General features: G+C 38.1%; 1 protein-coding gene across 2 annotated transcripts in view; it reads right to left on the reverse strand.

Annotated features, from left to right (window-relative positions):
• Nucleotides 1-13814, reverse strand: part of LOC118199395 (neprilysin-2-like) — a 115821-nt gene extending 102007 nt beyond the window's left edge. Inside the window, exon 1 of one of the 2 annotated variants that reach the window (XM_035371244.2) lies at nt 13592-13814. In XM_035371244.2, the coding sequence (XP_035227135.1) occupies nt 13592-13664 (73 nt within the window). In that variant the 5' untranslated portion in view covers nt 13665-13814. The remainder of the gene's footprint in view (nt 1-13591) is intronic. The other variant, XM_035371243.2, reaches the window with a different exon arrangement.
• Nucleotides 13815-14247: the final 433 nt, after the last annotated feature.

The following is a 14247-nucleotide window of genomic DNA, read 5'->3' on the forward strand; positions in this document are numbered from 1 at the left end:
CGCGAAAAGATATTTAGATACTAATCCACATAGCGCTAATTCTACTTCATGTGGAAATGTCACTGAATCGCAAAACAAAATTAAACTCCCTAAATTGGCATGGAAACATTTTCGGGAAAGGACGTGTGCAGTTGGCCCGGGTTTTGGGCACGATTTGAGACAGCTGTACACGAAAACGAAAGTTTGCATGCAGTAGATAAATTCAACTATTTAAAGTCAATTCTTACTTCCGATGCAGAAACTGCAATACAAGGGTTGACATTAACAGCGGAGAATTACGAGAAGGCTGTGAAAATATTAAAAGATCGCTTCGGACGCAAAGAACTAATAATAGATACCCATATGAACAATTTATTAACTCTGACTCCGGTTAAAAGGTCTGGCGATGTGACAGCACTTCGAAAATTATATGATCGTTGTGAAGTACAAATTAGAGGATTAGAATCGTGTAATATTTTACCGGATTCGTACAGTACCTTATTCTATCCGATATTAATAAAGGTGATTCCGAATGATTTTGCACTAGAATTTAATAGGAAGTATGAAGATGATAATCAGACAAAAATTACGAATTTGCTCCATTTTCTAAGAAAAGAAATAGAAAGTCGAGAACGTACAGGATTTTTAATTAAGCCAACAGATTCTGAAGTCATTGAAAAAAAATCCCATTTGGAAAATAAGCGGCAGTTTGGAGAACGTTTTCGAGACAGCGAAAGAAATCGGGATTATAATAAGGGTAGAATTCCTTCAGCTGCAGCGTTAAACACATCACTATCTAATAGCTGTTTATTCTGTTCTGAAAATCATACCTCAGAATCATGTCAATAAACTCTGCCAGAAAAAAGGGAAGCGTTAAGGCGAAGGGGTTCTTGTTTCAGATGCCTCAAAAGACGCCATTTAGCTAGGATGTGCAAATCAAAACTAACTTGTGGTATTTGCGATCGGCGACATCATACATTGATACATTCTGACGAAATGAATGCGTCAGACAAGAGTCCCGTCCAAAGGCAACACCTCCTTATAGAAGTCTGTCCTTATATCTTCTGTTAGGAGGTGTTGCCAAAGGGCAGTAGTCTCTTCTGTTTCCGATTGCGCAACAGCAAATAACTCATTTCTTCTGACAGCACGAGCTGAAATTATAAACACAGTCAATTGGCGCCAGCAAAGCGTTCGCCTGTTGTTTGATTTAGGATCGCAGCGAACATTTATTAGAGAGGACATCTGTAAGAAATTAAAACTTCCCGTTATTGGAGAAGAAAAAATAAAAATATTCTCGTTCGGCTGCACGACGTCTAAAGCGCAGAATGTTAAAAAAACCAGGCTCATTTTGCGTAATTCGAAGAATCGATATGAAATCAAAATAGAAGCTTTAATTATTCCTGTCATTAATGGATCACATATTCATTCGCCTAGAAATAAAATAGTTAATCTTATTAAAAAACAGGGCATACAACTTTCCGATGAATGGGGATCAGGGAATAAACCGCCGAAAATTTCTTTGTTGATAGGAGCGGATTTTTATTGGAAGATAGTTACGGGTAAGGTTCACAGACTGTCTAATTCCTTAGTAGCGGTTGAAACAAAATTGCGTTGGACCATTAGTGGAACCGAAAAGGCTTACGGAATCTTACAAACTAATGTGAATACGATGAAGGTTGTGGTTGATAATAATAAAGATACACAGAACCAATCACTGTCAAGTTTGCTGAAGAATCTCTGGGAGCTCGATTCTATGGGAATAAATTATGATTCGGATAAGGAACTCGAATTAGAAGATAATTTAATTTTCGATAATTTCAAAAAATCTGTGAAATTTGAAAACAATCGTTATATGGTGCGCCTTCCTTGGAATCATAATTCAAATGAGCTAGGAGATAATCTGGAGATTGCTAAAATTAGATTTAAGAGTTTAAGTCGTAGATTTCAGAATAATCAACAGTTCTATGACAGATACCGCGAAGTAATTGATAGGTACTTAAAAGAAGGAATCGCCGAAGAGACAAACATTGAAATTGGACCAAAAACGTATTTTATGCCGCATCAAGCCGTTATAAGAGAAAACAAGGAAACTACAAACCTCCGTGTGGTTTTTGACGCTTCGTCACATGCGGAGAATTGTTTGTCATTAAATGACTGTTTACATTCAGGTCCTAAGATGTGTCCAGACATACTGGAATTGCTCCTTAAGTTCCGTCAAAATCGAATTGCGTTTACAGCTGACATCGAACAAGCATTCTTGCAGATTTCTCTTGCTGATGAAGACAGAAACGCAGTCAAGTTTCTATGGAACGATGGTGAATTAAATGGAACCAAAATAAAGGCTCTTCGTATGACAAGGGTAATTTTTGGAGCAACATCTAGTCCGTTTCTTCTCAGAGCAACTCTTAATGTACATGTTGACAAATACAAGTTACAGTATCCGAACGTATTTTCCATGCTAACTGAAAATATGTATGTTGACGACTTAATCGCTGGAGCAGATGAAGAATCAGAAGCATTCGAGGAATCGGAACATATTAAACGCATACTGAAAGAAGGTGGATTTAACATGCGGAAGTGGAAAACGAATTTACAAAGGATATGGAATGAAGAGAATTTTTCACACGATTCGACTTGTTCTAAAGTATTGGGATACATATGGAATAGGTCAAATGATACATTTTTGATAGAAATTGAAGAGTTGGTAAAAGATGCCAAAAGGATAGATAACATACCAACTAAAAGAGAAATCTTGAGATTTGTAGGACGTTTCTTTGACCCACTGGGGTTTTTAAATCCATACACCATTCGAGCTAGGATTTTATTACAAGATTTATGGGAACAAAAGGTAGCATGGGACACTGAAATACCAGAAAATCTCAGAAAGAATTGGCAAAGCTGGTGTGATGAATTAGCTCATATTTCTAGTTTGGAAATACCAAGACATCAGTTTGCAGGTGCTGGGAAAAGGGATATAAAAGATGGTTTACAGTTACACTGTTTCACAGATGCGAGTCAGAAGGCCTATGGGGCTGTTCTGTATTTTCGTTATTCGAAAAATGGAGTCATTCATACAAGTTTCATTACATCAAAATCACGAGTAGCACCTTTGAAAAAATTATCACTTCCCAGATTGGAATTGATGGATGCTTTGATAGGCTCGCGCTTGTCAAATTACATGCAAAAGAAACTTCGGGACATTGATTTAATTGTATATATGTGGACCGATTCTAGTATAACGTTACATTGGATTAGAAGTGATGTGAAAAGGTGGAAGCCATTCGTTCAAAACAGAGTGAAGGAAATACAGAAGAATTCAGATGTCTTGAACTGGAGATATACGCCTGGTGAACATAATCCAGCTGATTTGCTAACTAGAGGTGAAAATGTCAAACATCTGAAGCAGAATAGCATATGGTGGGAAGGGCCCACGTGGTTGAAAGAAGAAATGGAACACTGGCCAAAACCGAATTTATGTTCCACAAAGAACATTGAAGATTCCAACAAGGAACTAAGAAAAACATCAAAGGAAGTTTTCGTAAATGCATGCGTTACCGAACCTTCCGAAGATTTATTTAAAACCCAAAATTACAGCAATTTACACAGAATTTACCGAATTACTGCGTGGTGCTTAAGGTTCATCAACAATATTAAAAATACCTCGAAATTTTCAGGATGTTTGCAGGTTACCGAATTGGAAATGGCAGAAACTTATTGGATCAAACGTGTTCAGGAGCGAAATTTTACAAATGAAATACCGGCATTGAAGAACAACGATGAATTATGTTCAGAATCAAAACTAAGGTCACTCAATCCATTTGTAGACGAAAGTGGTGTAATTCGTGTTGGTGGACGATTAGAAAACTCAAATTTGGATTACAAACAAGCACATCCAATCGTGTTGCCCGACAAAGATCACTTGACTGATCTAATTATTCTTCACAGTCATCAGGTGGTAGGGCACGGAGAAATAGCAGATACTTTAAATCAGATAAGAGACAAATTTTGGTTGCTGAAGGCTCGTCGAAAAATTAAAAGTGTTCTGTACAATTGCAATGTCTGCAAGATATTTCGAACTAAGCCCACCAGCGGCCGAGCGGTAAAGTCGCTGAACACTGGTAGTTCGGTCTGAGGTTTGAATCCCGCGAACGGGCTGGCTGCATGGGTGTTTTCGTGGTTTTCCCCATGTGTAACGTGTATACGAGCCAGTTTCCCTCAGAAAGTCCTCCACGAAGGCATCCCTCCCCTTAGGCAGATAGCCCTAGTGTGCTTTGCCGTAATTAAATACACACATACACACACATATTTCGAACTAAGCCTGTCATGCAAGATATGGCACCTCTCCCACCAGACAGATGCCGAGAAGCCTTTCTATTTGAAAACTCCGGGATGGATTACGCGGGTCCACTGTACGTGAAAAGTGGAAAAGAATTATCTAAGACATACGTTTTACTGTTTACCTGTGCTGTAACCAGAGCCGTGCATTTAGAACTTACGGCTGACCTTTCCACAGAAAACTTTTTGCTTGCATTTAGACGGTTCATAGCGAGAAGAGGTTTGTGCCGAATAGTGTACACCGATAACACCAAAACCTTTAAAAGAGCGAAAAAAGAATTACAGCTATTGAACGAGGTGATGAAAAGCAATAAAGTTCAAGACGAGTTCTCTAAGCAAGGAATCAAATGGAAATTTATAGTTGAGAGGGCGGTATGGTGGGGAGGCTTTTGGGAGCGTATGGTTAAGTCTCTTAAAGCTCTTCTGAAGAGAATCTTAGGAAAGTCATCCTTGACATTCAGGGATTTAGAGACAGTCATAACAGAAGTGGAAGCTATATTGAACTCCAGACCTTTAACATTTACATACTCAGATCTAGGAAAGCCAGAATCTTTGACCCCTGGTCACTTCTTAATAGGAAGACGATTACTATCATTGCCACAAGGAAGCTCTAAATTAACTTCAACAAAGGAGAGTCTTACACGTCGATTTAGACATCAACAGATACTGGTAGAAAGAATCTGGTGAAAATGGAGGCAGGATTATTTGATGAATTTAAAATCTGCTCATCATTCCAAACTGGCGAAAACAGGAACCTGTTTGAAGAAAGGAACTATTGTATTAGTGCATGAATATAAAATTCCACGGCTGATGTGGAAGATGGGTATCATAATGGAAGTCTTTCCTGGGAGAGATGGCAAGGTGGGAGCCTGTGCTGTCCGCTTGCCCAATGGACATACGATTAAAAGACCAGTGCAATTACTATATCCGGTGGAGCTGGAATGTAATAAGGACAATTACGGCAATTGTCCTTCCGGGCGGGAGGATGTTGCAACTCAACTCTTGCTGAGATTCGATGGCTGAGTGACGTCATCTAGAACTATGAACTCTCGCCTAGAGATCACGAGAACTCGGGACTGAGAAGTGGCACGCTGCGTCGTGCTAACATTTAAACCTTTCATTATGTAAAATTTATGTAACCGTTAACGTCTTCATTAAATATATTTGTGTTAAGAAAGTTTATCATTTATGGATTATCCCTCTCAAGATTTTGCAGATGCACAGCACAGAGGAACTTCAGCCCATTGGCCCTGTCCGAACCCATTGGAACAAGGTAAGCAGTTTTGTTTTACCTTGATTAATTAGTTAGAAGTAAGATAAAGAATATAAAATAATAATATGGCCTAAGTGCAAAGAACGTGATATTTAATTAATAAATTTAACACACAAAGCATTAATAATAAAAAGTACAAAAGAAAAATGTTTTCCTAGCCATCTTACTTAGAAAACTAAACATTAATATGATAGATAAACTGAGAAAAAGCTGAAGAAAATAGAAAAATGAATGTCAATACTTAACGCTGCATAAAGAATTCCAAACACATGATGCTTTCAAAATTTTTGCAATTTTGCTGTTGCATTATATGTGGCGTATGTGCTTAATAATAAATATAAGAACTGTAGATTTAACTGTAGATGTAAAACTAAATCACTGTACGGTTATTATTATTTTAATTAACCAGATATTATGATTTAAACCTTTACTATAACTTCTCCTTTCCCGTTTCATCACCACAAATGTAAATCAGCTACAGAGTTATTTAAGTCGAAGTTTTCGGCTTGTAAGACATAGCGTGTTTCTGCCTCTCGAGGCCACGTTGCTAGGATTCGCGAACTCTGATAAGATTGTAATTCTTTGGCTTTGCGTTATTGTTGCCGACATTTAATTGTGACGCAAGTGAGTTCTGAGCCAACTTAGCTTCAAATAAAATTGTGTAGTCATTGACTACTAGGTTAAGTTTTAATTTGAATTTGGCTGTTGCTTTAAGTTATATCACAACAAGTGGTGGGTGATCTTCTCAACCACGAGAAATACGTTTTTATGTTCAAGTTCTGATTTAATGAAAAGGTTATTTTAACATTATTAAGTCTTTGTCATTAACTTCAGACATAGCAATAATTGGCTCCAAGTCTGTTAGGAATTTCATACAAGTGTATGCTACTACAGAAAGTCAAATTCTATACCATGAAATGTTAATTAATTGACCTAGACCCTAAGCCAGGGGTTCTCATAGGGTCAGTAATGACTCCCTAAGGATCGATGAAATTTTAAAAGGGGAGGGGGTTATTGATGATCATTGGTTGGATTGCCTAATATGCACTGACAAATGGTTGACATAATCAAGATACCATTAATTACAAAAAGGTTAATTAATAAAATTGCTAATTAATTGTTTATTTACATAAAACTACATCAAGAAGTGAAGAAGAAATTTAATAAAATATATATTTTTAATAATTAATAATGCCACCCAACGGGTATAGTGATTAGCATCACTGACTGCCGTACCGAAGGGCCTGGGTTGGAATCCCGGAGAAGACATGGATGTTTGTAAACGTATAGTATCCGTACGGCTTGGGGGCACTCTAAACATGCGGTGAGCCGGAAGTCCTCTCGAGAGGTTGGTGATAGGATAAGAAATGTGGAACATCCTTGAATCCGTCAACCCGGGGTGCTCCATCAAAATTGGGGGTGGAAGTGAGCTAAATCGTACTCTCACCTTAAAGTGCCCAAGGCCAACAGCAGGCATAAAATTGAGCTCCTTGCCACATGGAATTTCATGGTGTTGGACTGACTATAGATCACACAAGTGGGGATTGGTCAACAACAAAAATAATCAATAATATTTTAATGTATGAAATTTTTGTGCAATAATTGCAATATAATAAAATAAAACACAAGAAAACACTACCAAAAAATAGGAAGAGGGCAAAACTGAAATGGGAAAAAAGAAACAGGTTCGATATTTTTTAATGAAGGGATTTAAAAATTAAAGTAAGCCCTATATTTATTATGTTTATGCCCTATATTAAAAAAAATTGCATCAATATATCATGCGCAGACGTCTCATAAATTAAAATTGAACATTTGTGGAATTACAATCAATTGTGTGATTGTGATTTTTTTTTTCTCAAAACTTGTCGAAATTTGGAAAATTAAGAATAATAGTATAATAACAGAAAATAATTTAACATATCTCTAATAAACTATTTTACAAAACTTTTGTTCATACTCTTATTTGTTATGTGCAGGTATTTGTATTATGATTATTTTGTACAGTGAATATTATACAGAAACATTTAAGGAATTATAAGGTATTTTCTCGTTCCTTTCTGCATGCTTTCGTGTTGTAATGGCGGCACACTCGACGCGTATTCGAGACGTCCAGTGTCCGAGTCTCAGCGACGGTATTGCACATTTTTCTCACCTAATGCTTCAAAATAACCTAATGACACTACAGTGGTGCTCGAACTGAAAGGTGGTAGATGATAATTTTTCACCACTAGGATTTAGTGATTGGGTCCCCTAATTCCCAATCGCCCTTTAAAAGGGAGAGTATACAAGATGTTTTCTCCCTCCTTTCTGCATATCTTTGTGGTGTAATGTTAGCACAATCGCCGCATATTCGAGAGGTCTAGGTTCGAGTCTTGACGAGAGCATTGATCTTTTTTCGTGTTTCCTACTTCAAAAATCCTAATGACTCTACATAATTAAGAAAACTGTCTCCTTAAAAGTGGTTGCTCCAAGAAAAACGTTGGGAATCCCTGGTATAAATTATATATAATACTTACTTTAAAGGTATTAAAATCTAGTTTGTTAAATATTCTGGGTTATTCAATCGTAAATATTTTTTTCAATTATTTTGAATCAAACATTTCTTGCTGTATGAAGCCACTGACTCTGGTAGCTTTCGTTTTTTAAATATTATCTGACGTAGAAATGTTTATTATACGAAAATGTATCGTAAAATATTCTCAACTATTAAATTCAACTAATCACGAGACAACTTACATATTTTGAATGAAATTCTGTCAGTACTCTGTACCGTCACTGTTACTAACACATATATTTATATCATTAAAATTTTATAACTCAGTATCCATTGAATATTACACGATTTCACTAGAAATTCTACAACTCATCGCTGGTTGAGTTTCATAAGATTTTAGAACTCATCACATTGTGTTAACCCTCGTTAACATGAATTCCAAGGCACCGAAAAATCAAGAGTGCGTGTTATAAAAAAAATTCATGTTAACTGGAGGCTAAAATTTTATTGTTGGAACACACTTTTTTCTATACATTAATCATTTATAGTATATAGGTATAGTTCGACCGCCTCATCCGCGACCATGAGCGCAAACCCGCATGCGCCATACGGACCAAATTATTCTCAAAATAGGGTGGAAGGATGGGAACTTTCTTTTCCTCTAGCATAGCTCTTTACGGAGAAGAGAAGACCTTGTGGCAGCAAATAATACCGCCCCTTTTGGATGATTCTATGTGTTTTGGCAGAATGCCAACCAGGGTTGCGCTTGAGACAGTCGAACTATACATATGTAACTACAACAGTATATTATCTACGAGGGCAATCCCCCAAAAAAAGGTCTCCTATTTTTTGGGGACGTAGAGAAAGTTTTAATACGGTTGTTGGCAACACTGTTGTGAGTGGTGCCTTCTCCGCTACCACATAAACACGCAGGCGCTTCGCTCGGATGCTCAGTCTTGGCTTGGCGGCCATTCGAAATGGAGCTCCCGATAAACGTTACCGCCAAGTGCGAAGTGCGCCCAGTTATTCAATTTTTGAACGCAAAAGGCGTTAAACCGGTTGAAATTCACCGCCTATTGACAGAAGTGTATGGACAGTCGTGCATGGATGTCAAAAACGTTCGCAAGCGGTGTAGAGAGTTTACAGCCGGTCGTACTGAAATTTATGACGAAGAAAGGAGCGGGAGGCCGTCAATTGCCGACGAGTCCCTCAACTTTCGCGATTGTTGAGTTCGTATTCGTTGAGTTTCGCGATTGTTGAGTTCATAAAATGCGTAAAAATCGGAGGATCATCTGGATGCTCCTGAAGCTCCTCAACGCTTCCTGAAGGGCATGGCGGCAAGCTGGTATGACATGGGTATTGTAAAACTGTCACAACGTCTACAAAAATGCATCGACCGAAATGGCGATTATGTTGAAAAATAAAGCATTCTGCAATCTTTAAAGTGATGTAGCAATTATAGAAAATAAACGGTTCTTTGTATATCTAAGAATCTAGGAGATCTTTTTTGGGTGATTGCCCTCGTAAGTAGTCATAGCAAATGCTGCAGTTACTACATCATTTATTACTGTACTGTTACTTGAGAAATTGTACTCACTGATTCTTTTCAGGTGAAAAATTCCTGCACATTTCGCTGTCATAGACGAGAACGAAAATGCCTGGTAACTTCACTGCTAACTGTACTCATGTCTTCCTTAAAACTAGTGGTCATTTCGGATGTTACATCAACAAGATTTGGGCATTCCCTGTTCCGTGAACTCAATATCACTACAGGTCCGCTTCCCCTTTGAAGCACGTCGTAGAGGTTCAACCTCTACTATTACCCCTCCAGAGGAGCGGCGTACCACCTGGAATTCACCAGGCAGCACTGGTCATCAACAGCTACCTGCCAGTCGCATGGGTGAGCCCGTCGCATAAGGTCATTACCCAGCAAACCGGGGGGTCACCCCCCGGCTACACCAGAGCCGTACCGCTCAGGACATGCCAGACCCGGAGGCGGCAAATGAGTGACCTTTCCCAGGGCCTTCAGAACCAACATAAATTGTATACCCCCGTGACCGAGACTTACTAGGCACAGATCCTAGCCAGTAGCTTCGCAGAGTTCTCTACGTCGACCCCCCGGGAGGTTCGGATGTTACAGGAAAACGTTCTGAAGCGTTCAAGGCGCGTAACATTTCCTGGCGGGTAGGCGGTATGATACTGTTCTCACTTTATTCTAATGGCATATCGGTACTCTTCTGTTATCAGGATCGGAATCAAAAATGTATGAATGTACGCACGTGTGTATATGTGGGGTATTGCTTGTTTGAAAAGTTTTCATTTTAGAATTTTTTAAATTCTTTATTGTATTTACAGGATCATTTGAAACTTATTAATTATGAATTTCGATTTTTGATCTTTGTGAAAAATTAGCTCTAAATTTCTTTATATATGTATGTGGGTATATATGAGTGTCATACACACATATACATAGCACGTCCATATATACATGCATACATGAACACACACATCCATACATACATTTCTGAATCCGGTCCCGATAACAGAACAGTGCCGACGTTTCCTGCATCTGAGAGACAACTGATTTTACTGGATATGTAAAGTCTTCTTGTGTGTTCTTTGGAAGCGTAAACTGTAAGCGCTATTGAAAAAGGAAGTAGCTAATTCTTGCTAGGTCTTAGAAGAACAGATTACTTCAGACGAAGGCTATAACAACCTTTTGATTTTAGCTAAACTGAACAGAAAATGCACACACTCGGTGCTCACAATTTAAACACCACTTGTGGCTAAGTAATTTGGACACAAAATAGTACGTACAGTGCAATGAATTAAATTTTAGCTACACGATTGGCTTCTACTAAATCCAAACCGCTTCATCGGCTGCATACAGCAAAGTTGAGTCTAGAATATCTAAAGTAAGTGGTTAACACCAACTATTCAATTACAGAACTACAAGCACACGGCATAAATGCAGAACTAACTCTCCCACTGCGAACACTTAAAATCTGCCACTTACCAAACTCACTTAGATTTCCATATACATCATTAAAATTTGCATTCTGGAAAGAAACTGAAATCAGAAGGGAAAGGAGAGTTTTTGAAATAAAAATAATTGGTTAGAACAAAAGATCTTTACAGAGCATACACGATTAGATCGCCACCTGCACGAACAAACTCCTCAAAACTAACACCAGGGTTCGCATCATCTTAATTAAGAATTACTCGATTTAATATTAGTCGTATTGGAGAGCAATATTTCCCCAGGGTCCCCAGGGGAGTCTGCTTGGACCCACTTTATTCAATATTTACGTGAACCACCACACAGAACATAATACTTGCAATGTATGCAGACGACACTGCGATCCTCTTAAAAAGTGCATTCATTAGCCCAGCAATACAACGACTACAAGACTACATAAACATACTCGAGACTTGGCTGACAAAATGGAAGATGTTTTAATGACAAAATGGAAGATGTTAATGTTGATAAGACTCAAGCAATCCTTTTTACCAAGAAGAACAAATTCAATAAAAACCTGCAACTTTACAGAGAAGATATCCCATGGGCCAAGCAAGTCCTTTATCTTGGGGTGATCCTCAGTAAGACTCTCTCATGGTATCCACACATAACATCTATCCTTAAAACGTTTCGAGTTAGTGAAGCTACACTTCACGCCTTAATTTCTCGAAACAGTGTACTTTCAATACATAACAAGTTGCTTATTTATAAAACTGTATTGCGTCCCATACTATGTTATACCTGCCCGGTTTGGACATATTCATGCAAGTCATATGGGAAAAACTTACAGCAAACACAAAATTGTGTCCTAAGACAGATCAGCAACTCGCCCTGGTACGTTCGAAATAAAAAACTTCATGATGAATTAGGCATTGAAGAAGTGAAATATTTTATTGCCGGCTTGCTCGGAATTTTTATGCTAACCTCGCAAGTATCAACAACCCTGTTATAAGGGTCTACGATTATGATGTAAATGACCCAAATAATTGTAAACGGCCTATGGCCATACTTAGTACTCATATTGTTTAATTTGAATTACTTTACCTGTACTGTACTTCATGACTTATGCTATGATTTAAGTGCACCAGTTGACTCACACTATCTGTATTGTATGTATTATATGTCTCTTTAGGGCTCAGGTTAAAGCCAGCTCTTTTCCCCTTTCTCAGCTCTCCCAGATGGCATTTTCAGGTCTTTATTGGAACTCGTCGCACACTGTATTTCCGCTAGAATATCTTATTATCTCATTACTCAAAAATTATCATAATTTATCAATATATATATATATATATATATATTATATCTTACATTAGTTACTCATGACAGCATTCGAAACAACCTACATGTTCGACAAGGGGTAGGGTCCTTGACCCAGGCACCCTGGTGTTACACCGCTTCTAAGTGCGACGACTAGTCGTATTATTTTAGACTTTTAAAGAATAAAAAAGCACATCTGAACACAGAATTGTATTCGCTAACTGAAGTTCACTGTTGACACGATGATTCCCCTCCCCGGGGGTTGACTCAGGAAAATTCCTGGGAAGTACTGGTTAGGATACCTATGAAGTCTCAACTACAGCGGTATATAATTTTAACTTCACAGGACTAGAACCCGTGTATTGTACTCAGGTTGGTTCAGGCTTGGCAGGGACCGTACTGTGTGTTCCTTCGGTTGTGGTGGAGCTAGATTGGAGATCGTCGACCAAGTCCCCGGGGGTTTGACCCCATTCAGTTCTCGTGACGAGGACTGACAGATTGGTCAGAGCGCACTTACGTTTAGCCGATGGAATGGTGCCCGGGCGCAAAATGACTAAGTTCTTTTCATATCTACGATTTGTTTTGCCCAATGCTTTGTATAAAGCCGGGCGGGGACTGCGGGGGTTACGCCCTCGAGGACGAGGTCCCCTGGACCATAGAATATTATCCTAACTCTGCATGGGTTCGCAAGTCGGACCTGGGTCGGGGATCTATGTTTGTCTGGTGCGTCTGTCTGTCTGTGGACACGATGATAGCGATTGTTGAACAGTGTTACAAATTCTCACTTAAAAGCATAGATTGCTTTTAAAGCATACAGTGTATTCTCTGAAGTTTTCAATCAAATGTGATAGAACATTTCTAAACGCAGCCCCAGCAGAGAAACAACAGGGAAAAAATGCAAATATCTTTAAAATTTGTGTTAAATGAAACATTCCGACCAAGCAACGGACTAAAAAACCGTTCGTAATTCTTGCTAACCGGTGTTCGCGTTATTATATAAAACTTTCAAGATGATTTACATCGTTGCCGGGGCAAAAATTTTGTTCATGTGAATCGAGTATTCGCCTTAAAAAATAAGTTCTTGTTAAGTGCTATTTAAGCAAGTTCGTGTTAAGAGGGATTTGGAATCGGTCATTAAATATCTTTGCAAGGACTATTGATATCGAAATCTATATAAAAAACACTTTCTGTACGAAGAAATCTTTATGAATTGCATAAACAGAGTACTTACCTGAATTTGCCTTTGATACAGAAACCACGAAAGTAAATGTTATTACAATACTGATAATCTTCACACCGCGCATTTTAAACTACCTGAAAATTTTCTTCTCGAAATGGTTCTAAAGGGGATTCTTTGCTTTACCGCAAGCTTCAGAATTTTCAGTAGAATGTCCCAGTAACTTTAGATAGATTTCGACTACATGAGAGCAATAAAATTCTATCTATGGGAGCAATACCTTTAAATTAAAAATCAGTCCACATATTCAACTACAGGCCTATTTTTCCCTACTTCCTATACGCACACGCCACGTACACGTTACGAAAAACTAACAGCTGTTTATTTTTTACCTATATCAGCTCTACGTTGATGATTGAGAATAAAAAGAAACGTCACTTAGTCTTGATGTCCTGATCAATGAACAATAGACATTTAACAGAAATTTCAATTGTTACAAAGACAGACAGATGCAACGTTGATAAGTTTCGACTCTAAAATGGGAGCAAATCATGTCCATATAAAAAATTATGACATCTGAATATCGTATTAATGAACACGTTACGTAAATTTATTGTATACGCAACAAAGCATTAATTACGTGGCTGATTTTACCCATACTGCAGTCCAAATATCTGAAGATGGAAGGATCACATATGGAAGAGATTGGA

Source organism: Stegodyphus dumicola, chromosome 2, assembly GCF_044657685.1.
Source record: "Stegodyphus dumicola isolate Sdum_Otavi_A_Nest chromosome 2, ASM4465768v1".
Taxonomy (NCBI): Eukaryota; Metazoa; Arthropoda; class Arachnida; order Araneae; family Eresidae; genus Stegodyphus; species Stegodyphus dumicola.